The sequence below is a fragment of the Bidens hawaiensis genome, unplaced genomic scaffold (genome assembly GCF_021521415.1).
Source record: "Bidens hawaiensis isolate Kalapana, Puna unplaced genomic scaffold, B.hawaiensis_p1.1 tig00002917_1, whole genome shotgun sequence".
Taxonomy (NCBI): Eukaryota; Viridiplantae; Streptophyta; class Magnoliopsida; order Asterales; family Asteraceae; genus Bidens; species Bidens hawaiensis.
This window is the reverse complement of record NW_027491155.1, coordinates 38,500-62,333: the sequence shown is the minus strand read 5'-3', so window position 1 is coordinate 62,333 and position 23,834 is coordinate 38,500. Positions and strand designations below refer to the sequence as shown.

General features: G+C 37.3%; 1 protein-coding gene and 1 pseudogene across 2 annotated transcripts; both read left to right on the top strand.

Moving 5' to 3' along the window:
• The first annotated feature begins 1,451 nt into the window (after positions 1–1,451).
• Positions 1,452–6,217, top strand: LOC143621580 (putative leucine-rich repeat receptor-like protein kinase At1g68400 pseudogene; annotated as a pseudogene). Its single transcript, XR_013151566.1, has 2 exons — positions 1,452–2,723; positions 5,419–6,217. The product of XR_013151566.1 is annotated as a putative leucine-rich repeat receptor-like protein kinase At1g68400 pseudogene (transcript).
• A 7,830-nt stretch (positions 6,218–14,047) lies between these two features.
• LOC143621579 (uncharacterized) lies at positions 14,048–23,354 on the top strand. Its single transcript, XM_077092949.1, has 2 exons — positions 14,048–14,133; positions 22,529–23,354. The coding sequence occupies exons 1-2, from the start codon at positions 14,048–14,050 to the stop codon at positions 23,352–23,354; spliced, it is 912 nt and encodes a 303-aa protein (XP_076949064.1).
• Positions 23,355–23,834: the final 480 nt, after the last annotated feature.

Sequence of the window (23,834 nt, the reverse complement as noted above, 5' to 3'; positions counted from 1 at the left end):
GGTTCGCGTCGGTGTCGGAGTCTTCCCTCTCGTCGTCCGAGTGCTCGTACTCACTACTCATGTTGAGGTGCTGGCGAGTACTACCGAATTCCTCAGCTTGTTGGACTGAACGCAAGCGTTCGTCCAACTCAGCCTGAAATTCTCGTTGACGTGCCTCGGCCCATGCCTTCACTTGATCAAGTGTTTGGCGAGGGGCTCGAGTTCGTTTTTCCAGCTGGGTATCAGTGAATCCCAGTGGAATATTTACTCCACTTGCCCCTACATGAGTGACTGGGGTAGTGTTCGTAAAATGTACTTCACTTGCCCCAGCTTGGGTGGCTGGGGTAGTGTTTGTAAACATTGTGTTGCCGGTGTTTACCCCAGTGGCTGGGGTTGTGGTTACCGGAATTTCTCTAGTCATCTTGGAAGTTTTGAAAAACTGGAGAAAGATGTAGTTCTAGCTTTATGCACGGATGGCGCCAATGAAGAAACACTAAGTGACCCCGGGCAGATTATAGGTAATCTGGGGGCTAAGTAATGTTTCCCACGAAGGTTAGGTCCAGCAGAGTAAGTTGTACTTCAGGGAACCTGCAAAACAGACACCGTAAGCTCGTCACTGAGAAGGGGGGGGGGGGGGTTCCTCCTTGTGACCACCCTCCGGCGTGAGAATCAGTCTATATTGCTCTTTGAATATAAAAGTATATGAATACTATTAGAGCAGTTATCAAGTAAGTTATACGAGATAGTAGATGATGAAATGATAATACCATTTGCTGTCTTTTATAGCCGAAGGTAGGTTTCCAAGGGGTTTAGCCGGCCCAACACGCTACCAACTGTAACCTATGCACGTGCCCTACCTGTGAGTGGTGGATAGGTAGCGGCTGACACAGAGCAGGCGTGCCGTGCACTCTTCGTCTTCTACCAACTGCAGGCTAGGCACGTGGTCTGGCAGGAGTTGGTGGGCAGGCGGCGGCTATTGGTCACAGTGCTGTGGCATGCTGTCTGCCACGCTGCTGTCAGTGAGCTGTCGCATTCTTGGTCAGATCTTTTGTCTTTACCTCGTCAGGTATCACGCAAAAGATCCTCCATCATACGGACTGGCCCATTTTGGCGGGAGTTTTCCCCCTCCCGCCTTTGCTCATTCTTTCAGGTGACACTGAATATTTGTAAGTGTTAAGCCTTATGCGTGTAGCTATGCTGTGCGGGTAGCCTTCCCTGATGGCTTGTATCCGCAACTGCGGGAACAGGCGGGTTACTTTACCATTGGAGGCTTTTCCCTGCGTATGCAGCTTGCATACTGCGCGTAGGCTTCTCTGAGCATGGTGGGTCCTGCGGGAGTAGATGGTCTTTGCGCAGACATCCCTGTTCAAGGTGAGTCATGCGGGACCAACTGAGCCCTGCTGGGACCTACCTCTTCATATTCCTACTTCTCTTATTCAACCTCTCTCTCCTCCATGCCAACGACCACCCAGGCATCGCCCCATTAATGTCATTCAAAGCCTCATCCGACGTGGCAAACAAACTCACCTCCTGGACCCACTCCTCCAATCCATGTAACGACACCGCCTTCTACTGTCTTCAAGGACGAGTTACTCGACTCGTCCTCGAAGACTTGAACATGCAAGGCGGGGTTCGACTCGCTCACTGAGCTCCGTACTCTCTCTTTAAACCGTAACCGCCTCACAGGTCCCATACCTGATCTATCTTACCTCACGTCACTCAAATTATTATTCCTATCCAATAATAATATCTCCGGCGAGTTTCCAGCTTCCGTTACGTCACTTTTCTCTCTCTACCGCCTTGATCTATCCTACAACAACTTCTCCGGCGAAATTCCGGCGACCATTAACCATATACACCACTTGTTAACATTACGCCTTGAGGAGAAACAAGTTTTCTGGGTCGATTACTGTATTCGAGTTACCAAACTTACAGGAATTAACATCTCCGGTAACCAGGTTTCCGGTAGAATTCCGGCCGTTCTGTCCGGTTTTCCGGAATCAGCTTTGCAAATAACCGAATTTTGTGTGGGCTCCCACTTATTAACTGTACGGAACCGGAAATTCCGGGTTTAGCGTCGCCGGTGGATACGCCGGCGACTGCGAGTCCGGTTATAGCGTCGTCTCCGACGGAGCCTTCAACGACGTCGATTAATAATAATAATAATAATAATAATAATAATAATAATAAAAGATCAAGCGGTGGTGGTGATGGTAATAAAATAAGTACATTGGCAATTATTGCAATTAAAATTGGAGACGTTATTGTTTTAGCGTTAGTGTCGTTAATTCTTTACTGTTACTTTTGGCGGAGTTTTGGGAAATTTGGTAAAGGAAAGTTAACGTCGTCACAGATTTTAGAAGGTGAAAAGATAGTGTATTCATCGAGCCCTTACCCGAACCCGAATATGCAGACTGGGTTTGAGAGGGGTAAAACGGTCTTTTTTGAAGGGGTGAGGCGGTTTGAGTTGGAGGATTTGTTAAGAGCTTCAGCGGAGATGTTGGGGAAAGGGGGGTTTGGGACGGTGTACAAGGCGGTGTTGGATGATGGTAATGTGGTGGCGGTGAAGCGTCTGAAGGAGGCGGCGATTGGTGGAAGGAGGGAGTTTGAACATCATACGGAGATTTTGGGATTGCTAAGGCATCCTAATGTCGTTAGTTTGAAGGCGTATTATTTTGCAAGGGATGAGAAGTTGCTTGTGTATGATTACATGAGTAATGGTAATTTGTTCTGGCTCCTTCATGGTATGTCACCTTTTTACCGTTTAAATCCTTTATTAAATTTTATAGCCCATAATGTTTTTAGGTTTTACCAAATAATGTTTTATACCTAAGTAAAAAATTATAGGTTAACGTATGGCTCTACTAGACAGATACGCCGTCTTATATTCAGATTCCGTGTGTCATGATACGACTCATATAGATTATACAAGTCGTATATATTCCAATCTTTATCAGATTCGTTGATCGTCTGATATATGAGTCGTTTAGACCCACACGAGTTAGTGTCAGCAAGAAGAGGATGGTGTATGGTTATAAGATCTCTAAAATATAAAACAAATCGTAATAAGATATACTTGAATTTATAAAACATATAACATAATGTGTTAGCATTTATAAATCGAAATAAAGAGTATACTTTACGTAAGAAATAATTAAAAAAAAAATCCAAATAATATTATATGTAACACATGAAAGTAGGAGCATGCTGCCCCGCTTTCTTTTGATCTGGGAAACTGCATAATCCTTTGTATTTTTCTCTTTTTTACCTGCTTTGCCCCACCAACTTTCTGTCATTTTCCTTTCATGCCCCTTTACTTTTTCTTGCCTTTTCCGTTGTTTATATGCTTCAATCAAATCACTAGTTTGGATTCTTATGTTTCCCATAAAAAAAAATGCAATTTTCTTAATTTTAAGAGCATTCCCGGCATATTCTCTAAAGTTATCAATCTCTTATAATTTAGGATAAATTTTGAGAAAATCATCAAAAACACATCTCCAATCCATTCCCTATTATATGAATGAGTTATATGACAACTTAAGTAAAAACCTAAATATATCTCACTTTTGATCCATACCATATAATATATCAACTATCACTCAATCACCATATATTATATAACAAGACAAAAGAGAAAAAAAATAATAATAAAAGAATTTATGGATATGAATAGAGAATAGAATGTGGAAGATTTTTGAAAAAGGATAGATAAATTTATTGAATGGTGTTTTTTGGCTAAATTATAGGGAAAAATAAATGGAATGGGCCGGGAATGCTCTAAGCATTGTGCATTTATGGGATTAGATAATCAGAAAATCAAGAAAATAGACATTTTACTTTCCTTTTTCTTTTAAACAGATATTCACATTTGGGACCTATTTATTACATCTAAATGGAACCATTAAACGAGGGACGGATGATTTGGTAATAGCTTAGACCGTTTGGTTTCAAAAAGAAAAATATATTAATGGGGCAAAATTGGGTCAGAACCGATCTGCTCTTGATTGATGCTGAATGGGAAAGAGGATGAATCAAATCTCCAGGGCTAGACGTGCACAAAATAACCGGTTCCGGAACCGAACCGGTGGAACCGACCCGGAACCGGTTCTAACCCATACCCGGAACTGGTTCCTGACCGGGTATAGGATTTCTCCTCGGAGCCGGTTCCGGAACCGGAACCGACCCGGAACCGGTGGAAAAAACCCGGAGGAACCGGTCAAAAACCCGAAAAAAACCCGGAGGAACCGGTCAAAACCCGACCCGGAACTGGTCAAAACCCGGTCAAATACCCGACTATACCCGGAACCGGTTCCGGAACCGAACCTGGTTTGACTTTTGTTGACCATACCCGGAACCGGTTCCTACCCGGTTCCGGGTTTTTTAAATACCCGATTTGTGCACGTCTATCCAGGGCTGGCTTCGAGAAAGCAAAAAAAATTTTGGGCCGAAGGCGAAAACTTTTTTGGGCCTTAAGTAAAAAGAGTATTTTGTTTGGTTTAAACAATTTAATTTTTATATGTGCTTCCTTGGTTATAATTCGGGTTGTATAAAAAAGAATTAAACATGTCTCAAGTGAGCCTAGAACACACAACCTCTTGGTTGTGAATAATAGTTATTTGCCACTAGACCAAGCTAGTGGTTATGTAATTGTATTTAAACACTAAATATGCATATTATTTTTAATAAAAATACATATAATTTTTTCAAAAAAAAAAAAATTTCGGGCCTAACGGGATGTTGGGCCTGTGGCCGTCGACCACCCTGCCACCCCCAAGGGCCGGCCTTGCAAATCTCAATCGGTCAAATCTGACTAACTGAAACAAACAACCCTTTAGTCCCACTAAAAATCAACAGTATTCAAAATCAATCGGTCAAAAATTCAGATAAGCTCCGCCAGCTAGAGACTAAAATTTAGCTGGCACAAAACCTTGAAAAACAGCTCCTTGAAGACAACTAATCAAATCAATACACGTGTAAAAGCAGGCTAAAAAGCCATCCCCTGCTGTTAGCCTCGTGTTAAATTTAGCTTATGTTTTTTAATAACTAAACATGTGTATTGATTTGACTGGTTTGTTTCTTAGATCTGATAATACTTTTCAAGGCTTTTGTGTCGAAAGCTAGTTTCTTTAGTTGGTTGCGCTTATTTGGTGTTGCCTACCGGTTGGTTTTGAATATGTTAATTTTTTAAACGTTAAAAGTAAATGCCTATTTTGACAAAAAGTGGCCAAAATGTCTATTTTGATTATTCTTTTAGTTATTTTAACTTTGTTAAATTACCTTTTGTTTATTTTTACTTGTTGCACTTTAGGGGAGGGGGTACAATCATGGTTTTAAGTTTTCAATAATTTGGTGATAATTGCACTATTTTTGGCAACATCTTGTGAGTAAACTGGTTTGAAAAAGACACGACACAACTAAGATTCTGATGTCATGAATCAGGTAACAGAGGACCAGGTAGAACACCATTGGACTGGACCACAAGGCTTAAGATTGCAGCAGGTGCAGCCAGAGGGCTAGCCTTCATCCACCACTCATACAAGTCCCCTAAACTCACCCATGGCAACATCAAGTCCACAAACATCCTCCTTGACAAAACCGGGACCGCCTGCATATCCGACTTTGGCCTCTCCGCCTTCACCCTACCAACCACCGCCCCCAAATCTAACGGCTACCGTGCACCCGAACTACTAACAACCGACCCTCGGAAAACCACTCAAAAATCAGATGTCTATTCCTTTGGTGTCTTATTATTGGAGCTACTGACGAGTAAATGCCCTTCAGTAATGGACAATGGTGGGCCCGGGCCTGGTAGGGCCCTGGACTTGCCTAGGTGGGTCCATTCAGTGGTGCGGGAAGAATGGACGGCTGAGGTTTTTGATTTGGAGTTGATGAGGTACAAAGATATTGAAGAGGAAATGGTGGGAATGTTGCAAATCGCATTATCGTGTACCGCACTTGCACCGAGTCAACGCCCTACTATGGGATATGTTTTGAAAATGATTGAGGAGTTGCGGGGAGTGGAGGTGTCACCGAGTCATGAAACGATTGTGTCGGTCTCGGACTCGCCTTCGGTGTCTGATGACACATACCGAGTTAGTGACTCATGAGCCGTTTGGATGTTGTAAAATTTTGTTTTTATTTTAATTTTTTTAAAATGGTTTTAGTGTTTTTATTTGTTGACAAAATTCTTTAAAAACTGTGTTGTCATTTAATTGGGGTTTTTGTATTCATGTGGTTTATTTTTGTTGTTGACATTTATTGTTTGTTTTTTTGGTTCGTCGTCATTAGCCATTCACTGCTATGATTCTGACAAGCCCGTAATTCGATTTGGGCTTCGAGCCCATCAAAATCACACATGATACGGACATGTTATTCATTTGTAAAAGCACGGGATTCAACAAAAGATTATTTTATAGGTATCTTCTTTTTATTGATCACAACTATTGTTTTTCATCACTGCTAGTTTCAACTAATAAATTGGCTACGAATGCTCTCAACTTTTAAAGTATTTGTTCCTAATGGTCCCCGACTAACAGAATCCTAACGTCGTTAGCTTCAGGTCGCCGGGAAAAACGGTTTTGGCCGGAAAACTCAACATTTTCGTCCCAAACATCTTGGTAACTTCGTATCGGACCTTTAGGAACCTTTTTCTAGTAAAAGCCCCAATTATCGAGGTCGCTGGAAACCTTAGAACCATCGTCGGAATCGATTGATGGTGCTCAAGTGGTGGTAGTTGGTTAGCGGTGAGTCAATTGGCGGTGGTTGCGGTGTTCAGGTGGTGTTTTCCGGCAAAAAAATTGAATTTTCCAGCAAAAAACATTTCCCCGGCGACCTGAAACTAACTACATTAGGATTCTGTTAGTCGCGGACCATTAGGAACAAATACTTTAAAAGTTCAGACCATCGGTAGCCAATTCATTAGTTGAGACCAGCAGTGACCAAATGGTAATAGTTGGGACCAGCAGTGACCAAATGGTAATAGTTGGGACCATTAAAAACCAATATACCTATTTTATATTATTTTACAAATCAAGGTTGTAATGAAGACTCATTGTTAGCTGTTTGGTATCCTTTTAACATTTATTAAGAGAATACCTTTTAATGATTCATAATCTCTTAATGGTTAAAAGATAGCCTTAAGTCTGAATGGTTAAGAGGCAACCATTAATGGTTGCTTCTTAACCATTCAGACTTAAGGCTATCTTTTAACCATTAAGAGATTACAAACCATTAAGAGGTAGCATCTTAATGACTGTTAAGAGACCATTAAATAGCCCCTAAAACTCTTCTGGAAAGAAAGCTAATTTTAATCAGAAAGTGGTGTAATTAAAAATCTCAATATTTATGTTTAAGAACCCTAAATGGGTCAAACCGCAATTAACTAGCAAAACTCCTCCGATCAGTAAAATTTGTAGATGGCTTTTGTTAGTTAGATAAAAATTCACAGCTTTCATGAAGACAACTTACCCTAAAAACGGATGGAACAAGCAGAAACCGAAAAGCCAATGTCTTGAACACTTGAAATTCATACCGTCTAGAATCTTCAAATTAATATCTAAGAATGAGAATTGATTGTGAAATGAGGTGGGGTAAACTATTATTAGCAGCAAGGGGTCAATTATATAGGTTTGATTGAGTTTGGAGAGGAAGAAATCATCATAAAGGTGTTTTAATTGTAATGTGGGCAAAATGAAAGAAATCAAGAAATTAACAAAATTATCTCAAATTTGTTCCTTACTACAAGGAAACAACGGGATATACTTTGGCATGACGCCAATGCATATTCCAACCATACTAGGAAGAAGATATACGAAATCGGGTTGACAAAATAATTGATACTGACAATAAACTAACCGAAATCAAAAAATGGCGTGTAGGTGAGTTCCCGAAGCGTCGCGACCGGCGAGTGCTATCCCTCCGTATTGCGATGCGCTTTGGGTTTTTTTTGAACTTACGTACCATGTCCTTGACCTTTTGAATCTATCTACTATAATAAAAGAATACCACTATATGCCACTTGTCACTCTCTCAGCCATTCTTAGGGCTGTTACTTTTACCCAAAACCCGAAACTCAACCCGAAAAAACCCGAATGCAAGAAAAGACTAACCCGAACCTGAACTGAAGTAATTCGGGTTGGTTCTCGGGGTTGATTTATAAGTTTCCGGTCAACCCGAATAAACTTTTAGTTTTGCAATTAAATATATTTTTAGGTATAATAGGCTTCGTCTTAGTCACTAGAACTATCAAAATCTGAGCTTAATGGACTGTTGTCATTCCAACTATTATGGATCGATGGTTTATTGTTAATTTATGTTTTCTGTTTATTACTAATAGCAACTGTAATCGAACAACCAAATCACGTCTGATTGAAGACGATTGTGGTTCGAATTAAGTATATTTTTAAGTATAATAGGCTTAGTCTTAGTCACTAAAGCTATCAAAATCTGAGCTAATCGACTGTTGTCATTCCAACTATTATGGATCGATGATTTATTGTTAATTTATGGTTTCCGTTTATTACTACTAGCAACCGTAATCGAACAGCCAAATCACGTCTGATTGAAGACGATTGTGGTTCGAGTTAGTTACTTAGTTTTACTCTTCTTTTGAATTGTTTTATGACTTTATCAAGTTATGGTAGTTTATTATTGGAATATTGGTTTTAAATAATCCCAACTATGCCATATTGGTAAATATTAGTCCCAACTTCGCACTTGCCCGCTGACAGTCCCAACTGTTGGTATATTTGTTTGTAACTGGTCGCGACTAACGGATAACTAACTCCGTTAGTGATTTGCTGATGCGGCACGCTTAGTTGTCAAAAAATTGTTTATATGGCAGCTTACGTGGCTCAGTATAAGAATTTTATATATATCTCTCTATCCCCCATGCAATTCACCCACCACCACCAAACCCTAGCCCTTTTCAGAAACTCGATTGCTTCTTTTCTTCATAATTATCTTGGTACATTGCTTTTGTTTTGTTCCGCTGACCAAACCTCAAATTTCTCCGATACACCACCGAAGTGTCAAGAGTTACGATTCCGTGTTTATTGATTAAAAAACATAACTCAAACACGAGTTATAAATCCAGCCAGGCAACCACTGTATCTCCACCATTCATCAATTCAAGTTTCAAATATCCATCAAATGCATCTAAATTTTACTGATTCAAGTTTCAAAGGCTTACTGATTCAAGAAAATCTAAAATTGCAGAGGTGCATAACGGAAGTTGCGGGTGGCGCGGCGGTGGCAGAGAGTGGGACAGAGGTTGCAGGTGGCGGCAGCGGGCGATAGAGGTGCTTAATGGAGGTTGCAGGTGTTGACATAGAAGAAAGCTTGGATGAGAGGCGGTTGTAGCACGGAAGATCTATTGTAGCGGCGGTGGTGACGGGAAGTCTGGTGTGGCGGCGGTGACCGGTGGTGGAAGTGGGTGGCCGTGAAGTGAAAAAGGTAGAGGAGCTACATATGGTCGAGGTAAGAAGATGATGGGTTTATTGAGATCTAGGGTGTTGCTCCTGCTTATGTTGTTGGGGGTTGCCACCTAAGCTGCCACAAATAGGGATGGCAATGAAACCCGAAACCCGACATAAATGGGACGGGTAATACCCGACCCGTTAGGGTTTAGGACGGGTTTGGGAATAGTTTTGAAATTTTTCACGGGTTTGGGACGGATTTGGGATTTCTAATGTACCCGATTACCCGACCAGATTACCTGATAACATAGACCCATTTACCCGATTATATACCCGATTACCCGACCAGATTACCTGATAACATAGACCCATTTACCCGATTATATACCCGATGTACCCGATATAGCTTATTATATTATACATATATTATATTCTAAATATATTATTTGTCGAAACTTGTTTATGCCAATTATTTGAGATATTTTACCTTTATGGTAACCATATTTGTAATCGATTAGTTATATTTTGTCAAAACGCCCGTAGAAACCCAAAGGGTTTTGAGCCGGGTATACCCGACGACTATTTTGTCAAAACCCGTTAGGAAACTCGAAACCCGATGGGAAAACCCGAAACCCGACGAGTAATTACCCGATTAAAACCCGACGGGTTTGGGACGGGTTTAGGATGGACTTTTATAACCGGGTATGGGTTTGGGAATACCTAAACCCGACCCAAACCCGACCCATTGTCATTCCTAGCCACAAAGCAAAATTTTGACAACTAAGCATGCCACATAAGCAAATCACTAACGGAGTTAGTCATCCATTAGTCGCGACCCGTTAAAAACAAATACACCAATAGTTAGGACTGTCAACAGGCAAGTGCAAAGTTGGGACTGATATTTACCAACAAGACATGGTTGGATTATTTAAAACCAATATTCCTTTATTATTTGATTATTTGCGTTACGAGCAAAAAAAAATATTTTGTTTTAATTTTAGCATTAAATTTTTTTATTTATTTTTATTTTTTTTTCATTTTCTAGGATATTCGAAATCCGATTAATCCAACCTGTAAAAACCCGAACCTGAATTATCCGAACCCAAAAAACCCATAAGAGATTTGGGTTGGGTTTTGGGTTAAGATTTAAAACTTTGAAACCCGAAGAACCCGACCCGAAAAACCTGAAACCCGAAAAACAAACCCGAAGAATACCCCTAGCCATTCTCTCCATTTTAACCAGTTTTCAATATTTGGGTTATTTCTTGGATTCCGCATGGAATTACCCGACCCAGATTTTAACCCGTTTTGTTTTCATTCAACGCAGTCGTTCATGAGCCCTCACTGATTAGAAACCCTAGGCCGTCTCCATTGTCATTCTTGTAGAAATTGATTGCTATTGGCCTTCTTCGTTCTCTGGTTACACATGCGAGACGGTTCTTCTTCACCATTCCAAGTTTATAAACCCTCTAACAAGCTACTTATCTAAATCTCATCGGCGCCGTCAACCACCGCGTTGTCGGCTACAACAGCATGGAGCGATCTTAGAAATCTCGTCGGTCTTGTCAATCCGGCCCCACCGCCAAGAAAAATTCCACTACTGATAAGAAGAAGCGCTGACTAAAGAGAAGAAGCAAAACCCTAAGGTTTTGGAAAGGTTCATCTGTTTATTAATTGTTTCATCACCTGTTGAAATTGTTATTGATTCCGTTGAAAGTTAGCTCTAATGTTAGCAAATATATATAAACAAAAAAAGCTCTTTATTGTTTTGTTGATGAATTTATACTAAATTTAAATTTAAAGGTATCTTGTATTACATTGAATTGAATGTGATTATAGTTGTAGTTAAATCTGTGATATGAATTGAATGTGATTATAGTTCAATATTTACCTCTTATTTGCATATGTAGTATTGTTCAATAGGTTTCAGAAATATTGATTTTTAGAGTGTGATTATCTTGAACTGTAACATATGCATGCTAGGTTGGAAAGGCCCAATCACTATTGTATCATGTATGCCCGACAAAATCTTAACGAACGAATACAGAGGTCTCGCTTAATTCAATTCGGTTCGTTTACATCCATATCCGTTTCTGTAAAATTATATTATGAACAAAAGAAGTACATCATAAATGAGGCTTTTGATGGTTTGCTTTTTATCTTCTATGGCAAAAGAAGATTTGCTAATACATGGGAAGGTCTTCTATAAATAGCAGGCACTACAAAAGATAATCAATAACAAAGAGGGATAACTAATTGCTCAGTTATGTGTTTTTCATGATTTTTAAATACCACTGTAATATATGATGCTCAAAATGGCCTATTCAATTACATTCTAAGTTGATGATGATCTTTCTATGTTCCTGATATCTAAACTATTATGTTTGGTTTTTGCAGGATATGTTGTAGGAAGATCACATCTTCAAAGTTCCCAACTCACTTGTATTTTATCTTAAGTCGCCCGGGCGACCGGCATTCATGTAACATATTAATATTGGTAGAGCTAAGTAGCTAACAAATTCATTTTCATTGTTTATTATTATAGGTGAAAGCAAATGGTATTTTAATAAGTGAACTCGATGTGCTTCATGATAGACCACATGAATGCCTTATCCTTGGTTAACATGTTTTATAATTTATATTTTACCTTTATTAATTAATCAAATTTTCATCAATTATCCGTGTAATACACAGGTTTCAAACTAGTAGATAAAATATAACACTAAGGTGTACGAGTTAGGGATTTGGGAGATGATTTACGTATAATGAAATAAATGCAAGTAAATACTCAATAAATGCGTGTTTTCATCAATGAGAACGACTCGGATAACAATATCGGGTCGGGTTTACAATACAAATACGAATACGGATAAACCGAAATGCTACAGCATTCACTACTTTTGAGAATTTCGCCCCGGAATCAAGGAAAAACTATGTCGGAATCCGTTAAAAGAGACCTTTAAGAGTTTAGTTTTTTTACATATATAAAAATTTAATTAACATAACCTAGAATTTTGCGTGACCCATAAAACGCTACAAACGAAAATACAACAAGGACACTTATATATAGGATGCATCAACGGCATATCCGCAATGCCCTTATCATACCACATTCATACTGTTGCCCAAGAACAAAATATTGTCATAATATTTGAATATTAACAACAAAACACAGTAAACGAGCCTTAAAGGACGTCGTTACAAAAGTCAACAAAAAAATCCCCAAATGAGAGCGTGTAAGTTTAAGAATATATTGAGATAACAAAATCTTGGGGGTCAAGAATGTAAATTTGAAAAATATTTCGTAAAATTTTAGACGAATTAAGGTTGGATTGCGGAGAAAGGTTATGACTTAACAAAATTCGCCTTCTATTAGTTAGCTATGAACATAAGCATCTCTATAGCTCCTGATTTTAACAAGCAATAAATGATCGTGGTAACCTGTCATAGGCCACTAGATTGAGTAATAAATTTGCGCATGAATTGGAGAATAATGAGGATGATTATAAAATAATAGGTGGGTCCTTAGGTAGTTAAACAAAATATAATATGCGAGCGGTAAGAGTAAGTGCATAAAAATAATGATAGAATATTAACTTGAAATAAATAAATAGTCTTGAGAATTTGAGTTAAGCATAAGAACATCAAAAATAGCTGAGAAGTTGTCACAAATCGTTTAAACCAAAAGAAAAATAAAAAGAAAATTTGAAATCGATAAGGATCTTTTGGTAACTTGAATCTTAGTTGTGGTTAACTTGGAACACTTGGCGTTGTGCACCTTGGAGGGTTTGATATTTATGAAAATGATCGATCGAGCTCGGATGGGTTTAAATAGCTCGAATGGGTTGCATGGATGAGACTCGATTGAAATGGGCTTGATGGATTTGGGCTTGTGGTTCTTGAATTTGATGGGATTGGCTTGGTTTAACTAGATTTGGAATGGGCTTGAGCTTGATTCGCTTATATAAGTCTAGGGCATACAGTGCGACGATGACTTGGATCACCACAATTGTAGCAAGCTTGATATATTGAGAATGATCGGTAAAGTGTAGAGTAAAAGGCGGGGCAACAGTTTGAATACTAGATGTGTTCGTATGGGTTCACGACATGGAGTGATGATATGGTCATAATGTCTGCAGTTAGAGAATCGTTGGCATGGTAAGGTAGTTGGATGGTAAGTCTTGTAGGTACGACACAAAGGGTACGGTCCGGTGTGCGGGTTCTTGTTGGGTTGAGTTTGAGGGTTATGAGTTGAGGTTTGATTTGGTTTAGGCATAGTTCCTGTGTTTCTTGGTGAGAGTAGGGGATAGTGTGATAGCACTAAGGAGAGTTTGGGGATCACGACTCAAGACGGAGTCTCGAATTTGCATTGGCAGGCTCGAGATGTATCTATTGATGGTTCAAGAGGAGTGACCAAACGATGGACTAGAAGGTATAGTTCATGGGATCAGTTATTGTAGGTGGTTAATTGTTACATGTGGTTGGGGTAATATTTGAGGATGATGAGTTGTTGGCATTGGTAGCTTGGACTTGGGTGAGTAGGTTCGAGATCACGACGGATATTCCTTTGGTGATGCGGGTGGCCAAGCGATGGTAATGGTTGTTGTGACGAGAGGGCATTCTTTAGGGCAAAAGGTGTAAAAACTTACAAGATGGGAGAAAGTTTAAAGAATTACATGGGGTTGGTAGTTGCGATTGTGGTGGTGGTGGCATTAACGGTTTCGAGTTATGCGATAAGGTAAACTACGGGGACACAATGTGAAATTTTATGAGATGCTGGTAAGTTGTGAACATATGAAATTGTTGGTAAATCTGAAAATATATTATAAACTTAATCAACAAAATAACTTATAACTTAGGTTGGGGTTGAAAATTGAATAAATAATGAAATAAATCATCAGATTATAATTGAGGTTGAGATTGACATATCACCTTAATATGATATGTTAAAGAAACAAGGTCTTGGAAGAAGAATAAATAATTCATAATTAAAATGAAAAAAAAAATTCAAAATTCGATTTATTTCCCTTGATAATTGGCATTCATGAGAAATAAATTATAATATAAAAATAGGAAACTTCATGTGCATAAATGAAAATCATATTCAATTTGAAGATTGATACTTTCATCAGTAATAGTATTAAAAATAGAATTTCCATTTGAAAATCGAGACATTAAAATAATAATTGTAACATTAGAGAATCTATTAGTGTAGCTTGTGAAATATCGAATCTCTTGAAATAGAAATTCAAAAATATAACAGTCAACATTACATGTAATGTGACATAATGATAAATAAGTAAAAATAGTTTTCAAAACTTGAATTTGTTGCATTGTGAAGGAATAAATTTAAAGTACAAAATTTATGTATTAAAATAAAGGGTAAATAATAACTGAAACATTAATGGAAAATTTTAGTATTCGAGTAAATTGTTAAGAGATTAATTTGGGAAGCAGGTATTTTCGAATCACCGGGATAATCCTGTTCCAAATAAATCTTTAAAATACTATAAGGTGGGTCATTGGAGTATCCCTAACTACAAGAGATTTTCCTATTCCCACAAAATTGTTATTAATAATAAGAAATAAGTAAATTGAATTATCCATGATTTATCATGGAAGTTCAACCGAATCAATAATGAAAACTCATTTAATAGTGAAAATGAAAATGGGTTGTGAAATATTATAAAAACGAGGGGTTTGAAAAGTAATTTAAAATTTTGAAAAATGGGTAGTTGGGATACCCAACCATACACCTTTAGAAAATCAAAGAAATTTGTTTCTCATGTGTCACAATTGATTCCTTCCAACAAAATGAGTAAAAATATAATTTATCTCAACAGCGAAAATTTTTAAACTTTAATTGTTGAAACATCCATGTATCACCGGTGCTTTATTTCAACAAAATGAGTAAAATATATATAAATAACGAAATTAATATTAAAACACAATATTTATATAACACAATGACCTGAAACGTAAAACATAATGGAAACTACATATTACACAATGACATGAACGTAATACACAATGAACTTAAGACTTTTTTCTCCATAATGACTAAAACACAATGATAAGTAGAGACAAATTATAAAAACAAAGACACAATAACAAACAAAAAGACACAATGATGTAATCTTTGTTTTAATTGTTATCTTTAATATGAGGATCAATTGATAACACAATATCCAAAATCTATAACACAATACATAGAAAACCTCAATTAAAAATCACAATGAACAACTAATGATATAATATAAAAAACCCAATAATTTTTTTATTTTTATATAACAATATGATACTCATATTAAAGATAAAAAAAACCGTTTGTTATCATGGTGAATTTATTTTTAAAAAAAATGTTGCATGAAAAAGTTATTGATTTTTTTTAAATGATGGGCGAATTGGCGTGTGTCTTGCATGTGGAAAGAAAAAGTCAACAAAAATGAGTTATTACCTTTATGTCATTCCTATCAATTTATGTTCTTAAATTAATCTCCACAATTCAAATCTAACATCAATGGATTAGATTCTTTCTCACACTTCTCATTTTTGTTGTCCTTTGTATTTTAACGTTACCCTAACAATTAAAGCTGCATGTTTACTCGTCTCAAATCTCAAATGATCGTTTCGTCGATTATATTCTTTTTAAATATATTATAACTCAAATGAGTATTCTTTTACTAGACGTTCGAGTAGTACTGATTCTAATTTAAACTAGTATACTTTATTTATATGCAGAAAATGACCATATAATATATTTACCTCCATTTCTTATGCTAGTTATTACGCTTTGATCCTTCAACTTTTAAAAGTTGGTAAAAATTGATGCGAAATTTTTGGGATGTCACACTAATCACCAACATAATCACATTCAAGTTATGATTTTATGTTTTAAATCATCTTCTTGTAATCAAACACTTTTAAAGTAAGCTTTCTCTTAGGTTAAGTAATGTTATGTTTAATCTTCCACAACATTAAGTTTAGTGTATTTTGTTGTCATACTACAAGGTTACGGTTTTCTAAATGTGTAATCACAAACATGGGTCTTTCAATCACAAATGACTTCCAAATAAATTGCATGTATTTGGAGTGAATGAGCAAAATCCAAATGATCGAATTGGGATGTACATGCATATACCTACCACACGCACACATGTGCATACACATACTATTTATGTTCATACATACCGTACATGTAACGATACTGATTAACGTCACCTATTGTATGTAAGAAAATCCCACATCAAACATGGAGAATAGAGATTCTTGGTTCTTAAGTAAGGATCTACCTCAAAAATCACCAACACCTTTTGACCTTAGCTAGCCGTGGAGCTGACGAATACTCCATAGCTAAGCCTACTAAGGTGGGAGTAATACTAGGATGGGTGACCTCCTAGGAAGTATCCACTGTGGTAACAAAAAACAAATTCGCCAGCTTCTGGATGGCAATCTATCAGGGGTAAAGTGTGCAACATTAATGGCATGGGGTCCATATGTTATAAATGATACTAGACCCGCTTCTGAGCTGTTCGGGATAGTGGGGGTAAACCTCATCGAGGATGATTAGTCCTTGTGGGGGGGGGGGGGGGGGTGGGGGGGGGGGGTGTGATTGTAATGAAACAAATTAACAGGACACATTATAAAACCCTATGCAAATCCCGCTTTATACGTGGACAAGAGAAATTCTTAGCTCACAAGGAATGCGTTGCCTCTTAAATCATCAATGCATTTTGGGCTTAGTTGGTCATGGGACAGATGAAAACTCCATACTTTACAATTCACCGGAGCAACCAAAAACAAATCATGTGCTTCTAGATGGCTTAGTTGGTCGTGGGACAGATGAAAACTCCATACTTAAAGCGTTCTCATGTGGGAGTAGTACCCCTGGATGGGTGACATGCCGGGAATTCTTCACCGGGGCAACCAAAAACAAATCATGTACTTTTAGATGGGAAATCCATCGAGGTAAAGTAGACAGTATTTTTGGTATGAGGGGCTAGATGTTACACTACAAAATAACAAAGGTTTATTTGATATTTAATACTTCTCTAGCTAAGGTTGCCAATAACTTATTCTACTAGGTTGTATTTAACAGGTTTAAGGTTCAAGGTTTGAGAATCCTTAATTAGGGAGGAAGGTTATGTAATGGATAAGGTTCCTTAGGGTTTTGGGTTTCAAAGTTTTTAAATTGCTTATTCTTCACAAACATCATCATTAACAAAAAAGATGGTGACTTTATAAATGGAGTTTCATCGAAAGCTTCATTTAGGAATTCATCCATAACCATTGTGGATATTTTTAGCGCACTATAGGCTTTATTATTAAGTGAGTATTCAAGAAACACACATCGATAAACTTTTGGGTCAAACTTAATCAAGTGTTCTTTTATGTTTAAATTGAAGTATTTATATCCAAACACTCTAAGATATCGCAAGGTTGGCTTTCTTCCAATGAAGATTTCATAAGGAGTTTTGTAATCATTGATCTTACTAAAACCCTATTTAAAATATTTAAGACCTCGATCCCGGTGACCAACATTGGGTGTTGGATTTACTTATAAACACAGTTCTAAATATTAGAAACTTTTCATGAAATAATTAAAAGTCAAACATATATTACATAACATTCAAATCTTGTCTTAATAAACATCCACTTGCCTTTAACTAATCAAAACATAATAAAAGAAAACATTATAACATTATTTCTCTTCAGATGCCAGCTTCTTCATTTCATGCCATGTGTCTCCCTCAAGCTAGCTGCTTCAACCTATTTGTCTACGTGCATACTAAAAGTCAGCTACGCTGAGTGAGTTCTAGTTAATCAGGCAACATACATTAACTTCGCATACTTACATATACGTATCCGAAGATACACATTACATACTTAACCTGCTTACATTTCATTTATACATACATGCATACATTCTTACTTTCATACTTTCATACTTTCATACATTCATACTTTCATTCTTTCCACCTTCTTGTTTTAGCTTATGTAATACATACGTAATTATCTGTACGTTTTAAAGAACCTTTCACCCTATAACCTCACAGATATTATTAGGGTCTGGTCCCTACATTCGCAGATATTATTAGGGTCTGGTCCCTACATTCGCAGATATTATTAGGGTCTGTTTCCTTTATTCTATACAACCATCTAACCATACATACCTTTCCTTTACACATGCATATATATCTACATACATACTCATAACCTTTCTTTCATACATTCCACATTACTATATCATTCATAAATCATTCGTATAACATACACTTATCACTTAAGGTAAGTGTATTGACTAACCACATAGGAGTATGCACACAGCCCCGAAAACATAAAAGAGAAAAGGGGCTAGAAACTCACCTGGATCCTGTTTTTTCTCGGAGTTAACGATAACACCTTTCTTCAACTGGGCACGACTAACAGTGTAACAAATTACAAGCATCACTTAACTAATCCTAATCAGATCATATTTATAGGTTATTGAAGCCCCTAATGAACGGGAGTCCGAGGGCAGCGCACCTGGTGGTGGGATCTTAGGGGCGGCAGCCCCTAGAAGGGTCCAAGGGGCAGAGCCCCTGTCAGCTTGGAAAAAAATTATGTTTCCTAGTAAGTATTTATTAAAAATTCATTAGAAAAACGACTTTTTAAACGTATCGAATAGAATCCCAAACGAATCGAGTCGAGTTCCAAAACAAATCAAATTGAATTCCAAAACGAATCGAATCGAATTCCAAAACAAATCGATCGAATTCCAAAACGAATCGAATCAAATCCCAAACGACTCGAATCGATTGTCTTAAATGAATCGAATCGAGTTTTCTTCCAAACGAAATGAATCGACTGTCTAAAACGAAACAAATCGAGTTTTCTCCCAAACGAATCAAATCCTTAAGAATACTATTCAAAACTGGTTTTCTATGTCTTTTTTTTATAAGTGTTTTTCTTCATCCATCAAAGGCCCGTCTTACAATTACAACGAGTTATGGGCTAAAACAACTTAATCTTCTTGCTTTCACATGGTCCGAACGCCACACATTCGTCCTGAATAATTTCCAACAACTTTTTTATGATCAAGTTTATGTTTTTCCTACACTCTAAGGTCCACTTCACCATCCTACCAAGTTTCATAGCGATCCGACCAGAAATACTTAACCTTTTAACTAAAAATGTACCTTTTTCCGGTTCGGGTTCGAGCAGAGATGCAAATCTGGAATCGACTCTCATTCAACACTCGGATTTGGCTATAATTTGTCTATCTTTGGAAAGCAGCCGCAAACCACCCTCGTTATCACTCAGATCTGGATCCGGGTTGGAAGGAAAGTGTTTGTGTGTGCTTTTGAGAATGTATGGGGGCAAGGATGATGGAAATGAAGGTTTTAGGGTAAGGGAGGTTTAAGGGTATTTAAATACCCCTAAGCCCATGGACCTTAAGGCCCATCACCATCCCTTAACCATCTTTTATTTTCCAAACTCACACTTAACTTATTATTATTATTCTACATAACTAAATAGTAGCACACAATTAATTAAATAACAGTCTTTTATTATTTATTCATGAAAGTAGGATGTTACAAAATATAGGCCGTGGTTGATACAATGTCACACCAAAACTTTTGGGAACGGATTGTTCGACTAATCTCTTGTATGTTGGTTTTTCTGTCTCACTACTCCATTAGATTGTGTAGTTCTAAGAGCCACAAATTGTGAGATATTCCACGATTATCACAAAATGCTTTAAATTACACATCATTGTTAAATTCTTTTCCATGGTCACTACAAATGAAAATAATCAAACAACCATATTGGTTTTAGATCTTTAAAAACAAGATTTAATTATTTTATAAGCTTCAATTTTTTTGATTAGCAAAATATCTCTACCTGAATATTTTGGAAAATCATCCACCATTGTCAAAGTATAGGGATTTCTTCTATAACTTTGAATTTAAGTGACCAAATAAATCAATGTGAAATAATTCTAAAATTCATTTTGTAGAGATGATGTTCTTATTTTTATGAGACAAGTGTACTAGCTTCCTCATTTTGCTTGCATTACAAAATTGGCTTTGAAATTGCAATTTAGGCAAATCTCTAGTAAGATTCTTGTTATTTGTTCTTTTAAGCAATTTTTTATTATCATGTCCTAATCTTTGAAAAATCATATGTATTGTGATTAATATAAATACTATTATATGGCAAATTTGTAAGATATTCAAACTTTTTTACATGACAAAATAATCCACTACAACTTAATGATAAAAATATAGACTAAGAAGATTTTTATTATCTTTTCTTTATTTATCATTATGTATTTGCTTATATACTTTTAGCCATTATGGTTTTCAATTAATGACCATGAAATAAAAACTATCAAATTGTTTATGGTATCAGGGCGTGTATCCCACCGCTCGAACCTAACCAACCATTAAACTCACCGCCGCTGCCGGAACGCCGGCTGTCGCACGACTGGTTGCTTCAAGATTTGCAGCCCCATATCACTCCTTCTCGTACGCACCAACTATAACCGCCGTTTTATCGTAGCCAGAAAACCTTATTAAAAACAAACCGGCCGCCGTCGTCATTAAAACCATTACCACAAAACCACCGACCCTGTCCTTTCTGAAAAACCTAGATCTGATTTGGTGGCGTTTTTCAAGATGGAAATTGATGAACACTACAATTGATGATATTATGAAGTAGGATTTTTTAATTTCTATACACAAGATTCTTAGTTCTTACATCCGTATAAAGGTGAAGTAGGCGGGAGAGGAGAAGAAAGAGAAAGGAGTTGTACTCTATAAGAGAGTAGGACACAAAAGTTTTCTTTGTAATTGTTTGTGTTATTTTGTTTTAAAGGCAAAAAAAATCAAAAGAAAAAAAATAATAAACAAAACAACATGTTTGACGGTCAAGCCGATAATAGCCCTATTTTGGTTTAAACAGCAAGCAATACCAACAATTTCTTGGAATTTCTGCTATCAAAGACACTCTGGCTAAAACCGAAGCCCCACCCATCACCAATATACAAGGTAACTTTGAAACAAGTAGCAAGTGGGTTGTGGATTTGGGTGCTACCGATCACTCATAGGCTTGATTGGTTTGATAGTGATCTAAAGAAAACATGCGAGTTTCCCGTTAATAGACCCAACGGTTCGTCCATTCCAGTGGAAGGGAGAAGGGTCATGCATCCTGCCCAATGGAATACGAATTAATAATGTTTTATATGTTTCAACATTTACTTGTAATCTCTTATCTGTCAGTCGTTTAGCGAACAATTTGCAGTGTGCTATAACATTTTTCCCAGAATTGTGTGTTATGCATGCCTTGAACTCGAGGAGGTTAATTGGGGTAGGTAAATATAAGTAAGGACTCTATCAGATGAGCATGGTAGGAAGCACGAGAAAATCAATGGCAACCGTTAGTGATTTATGGCACAAACGTCTTGGGCATGCTTCGCATGGAAAACTTGGACTTTTGGATTTTGTTAAAAATGACTCGTTCGGAACAAATGGTACGTTTTGTGATTCTTGCACCAGGGCCAAATTTACCAGATTACCTTTTCCGGTTAGTTCAATAAAAACTCAAAGTTGTTTTGAGCTCTTACATTGTGATGTTTTGGGAAGGTATAGAACTCCTTCACTCAGAGGTGCCAACTATTTTTTTTAACCATAGTTGATGATTTTAGTCGATCTGTATGGTTATTTCTTTTGAAACTTAAGTCTTAAGCGAGTGATTGCTTAATTGGTTTTCACAAAATAATTAATACGCAGTTTAACAGAATAGTCAAGAGAATTAGAAGCGACAATGGGGGTGAATTTACCTCGAACAAAATGCTCAACTTTTACACGAGCATGGTATTCTTCTGGAGACCACCTGTCCACATACCCCCACAACAAAACGGGATGGTGGAACGAAAACACCGTCATCTCCTCGAAATAGCAAGGGCTATGAAATTTGAAGCTAATCTGCCCACACGTTTTTAGGGATAATACATCATGACGGTGGCCTACATTATAAACCGGCTTCCTTCTGAAGTCACTGAAAACAAGACCCCCTTATAAGATTATTTATGGACAAAAACCCGACTGTGAATGTTTAAAGGTTTTTGGGTGCCTTGCATATTATCGTAGTACCGAAATAAGGGGTGACAAGTTTGAGGAACGAGGGATACCGGGAATATTTTTGGGTTATCCACGAGGTACTAAGGGTTATAAGATTTATGATGTGAAGAATGGCAAGATGATTGTGTCTAGAGACGTGAGGTTTGTTGAAAATACATTTCCTTATGACTCAAACACTAAGAAAGAGGAAGATGAAGAACCAGAAATGTTTGAGTTTCCAACATGGTATTATGAGGATCAAAATCCACATGAAAACATGAGCAATACACATGAAGAGAATGACCCAGAAACCGATAACCCAGCCAATGAAATGAATAAAGATATGCATGAAGGTGATGATGACATTCAAAATGATACAAACTGTGGCAATTTGCCACAAAATGAAGGACCAACCCAAGTGGTAGAATCCACGACTCAGGTTGAAAGCACTAGGCCAGCCAATGTGGCTGAGCCCATAACCCAAATAGAAACCGAACGCGAAGAGCCTACTTGGGAAAAACGAACTAGAACTCGTCCTGCTCGAATCAATGATTATGTTGTGAATCTCCCACCATCTATCGATCAAGCTTCACCCGAGTCTAGTCAGCAGTCCTCGATGGTATACCCTATTGCCAATTTTATTTCTTATGATAAATTTTCTGATTCGCATAAAGCTTTTTTAACGGCCATTAGTTTAAATGACGAGCCAAAAACACTTAACCAAGCATCTCAGGATGAAAATTGGAGAGAGGCAATGAAGAAAGAAATAAGGGCACTTGAGACTAATGGTACGTGGACCCTTGAGGATCTACCAGAGGGGAAAGGGCCACAGATTCAAAGTGGGTGTACAAATTAAAGTACAAACCAAATGAGGAGATAGAAAGGTACAAAGCGAGGTTGGTAGCAAAAGGTTTTACTCAAATGGAAGGAATTGACTTCCATGAAACCTTTACCCTTGTGGTAAAACTTGTCACCGTTTGTATACTCTTGGAAGTTGCGGTAAAGAAGAACATGATAATTCATCAATTGGATGTTAATAATGCATTTTTGCATGGTGACTTAGACAAAGAAATTTACATGAAGATCCCCCAAGGTTTCGACAAAGGAAAATCAACAAAGGTTTGCAAGCTAAAGAAATCACTTTATGGGTTGAAACAGGCATCCAGGAATTGGTATCAAAAGTTTGCATCAGCTTTGCTCGAATTTAGCTTTGAAGAATCTAAGCCTGATCACTCACTTTTTATATTTAAAACAGCAAGTATATTTGTGGCGGCTCTTATTTATGTAGATGATGTTATTTTAGTGGGTAACAACTCAAAGAAAATTGAAGAAACAA

Excerpts from the sequence above, each read along its gene's own strand:
- LOC143621579 (XM_077092949.1), top strand. The coding sequence starts at position 14,048 with ATGGGAGAAAGTTTAAAGAATTACATGGGGTTGGTAGTTGCGATTGTG. Across the intron at positions 14,134-22,528 it reads GTTTCGAGTTATGCGATAAG|TACCGAAATAAGGGGTGACA; the intron begins GTAAACTACGGG and ends ATATTATCGTAG.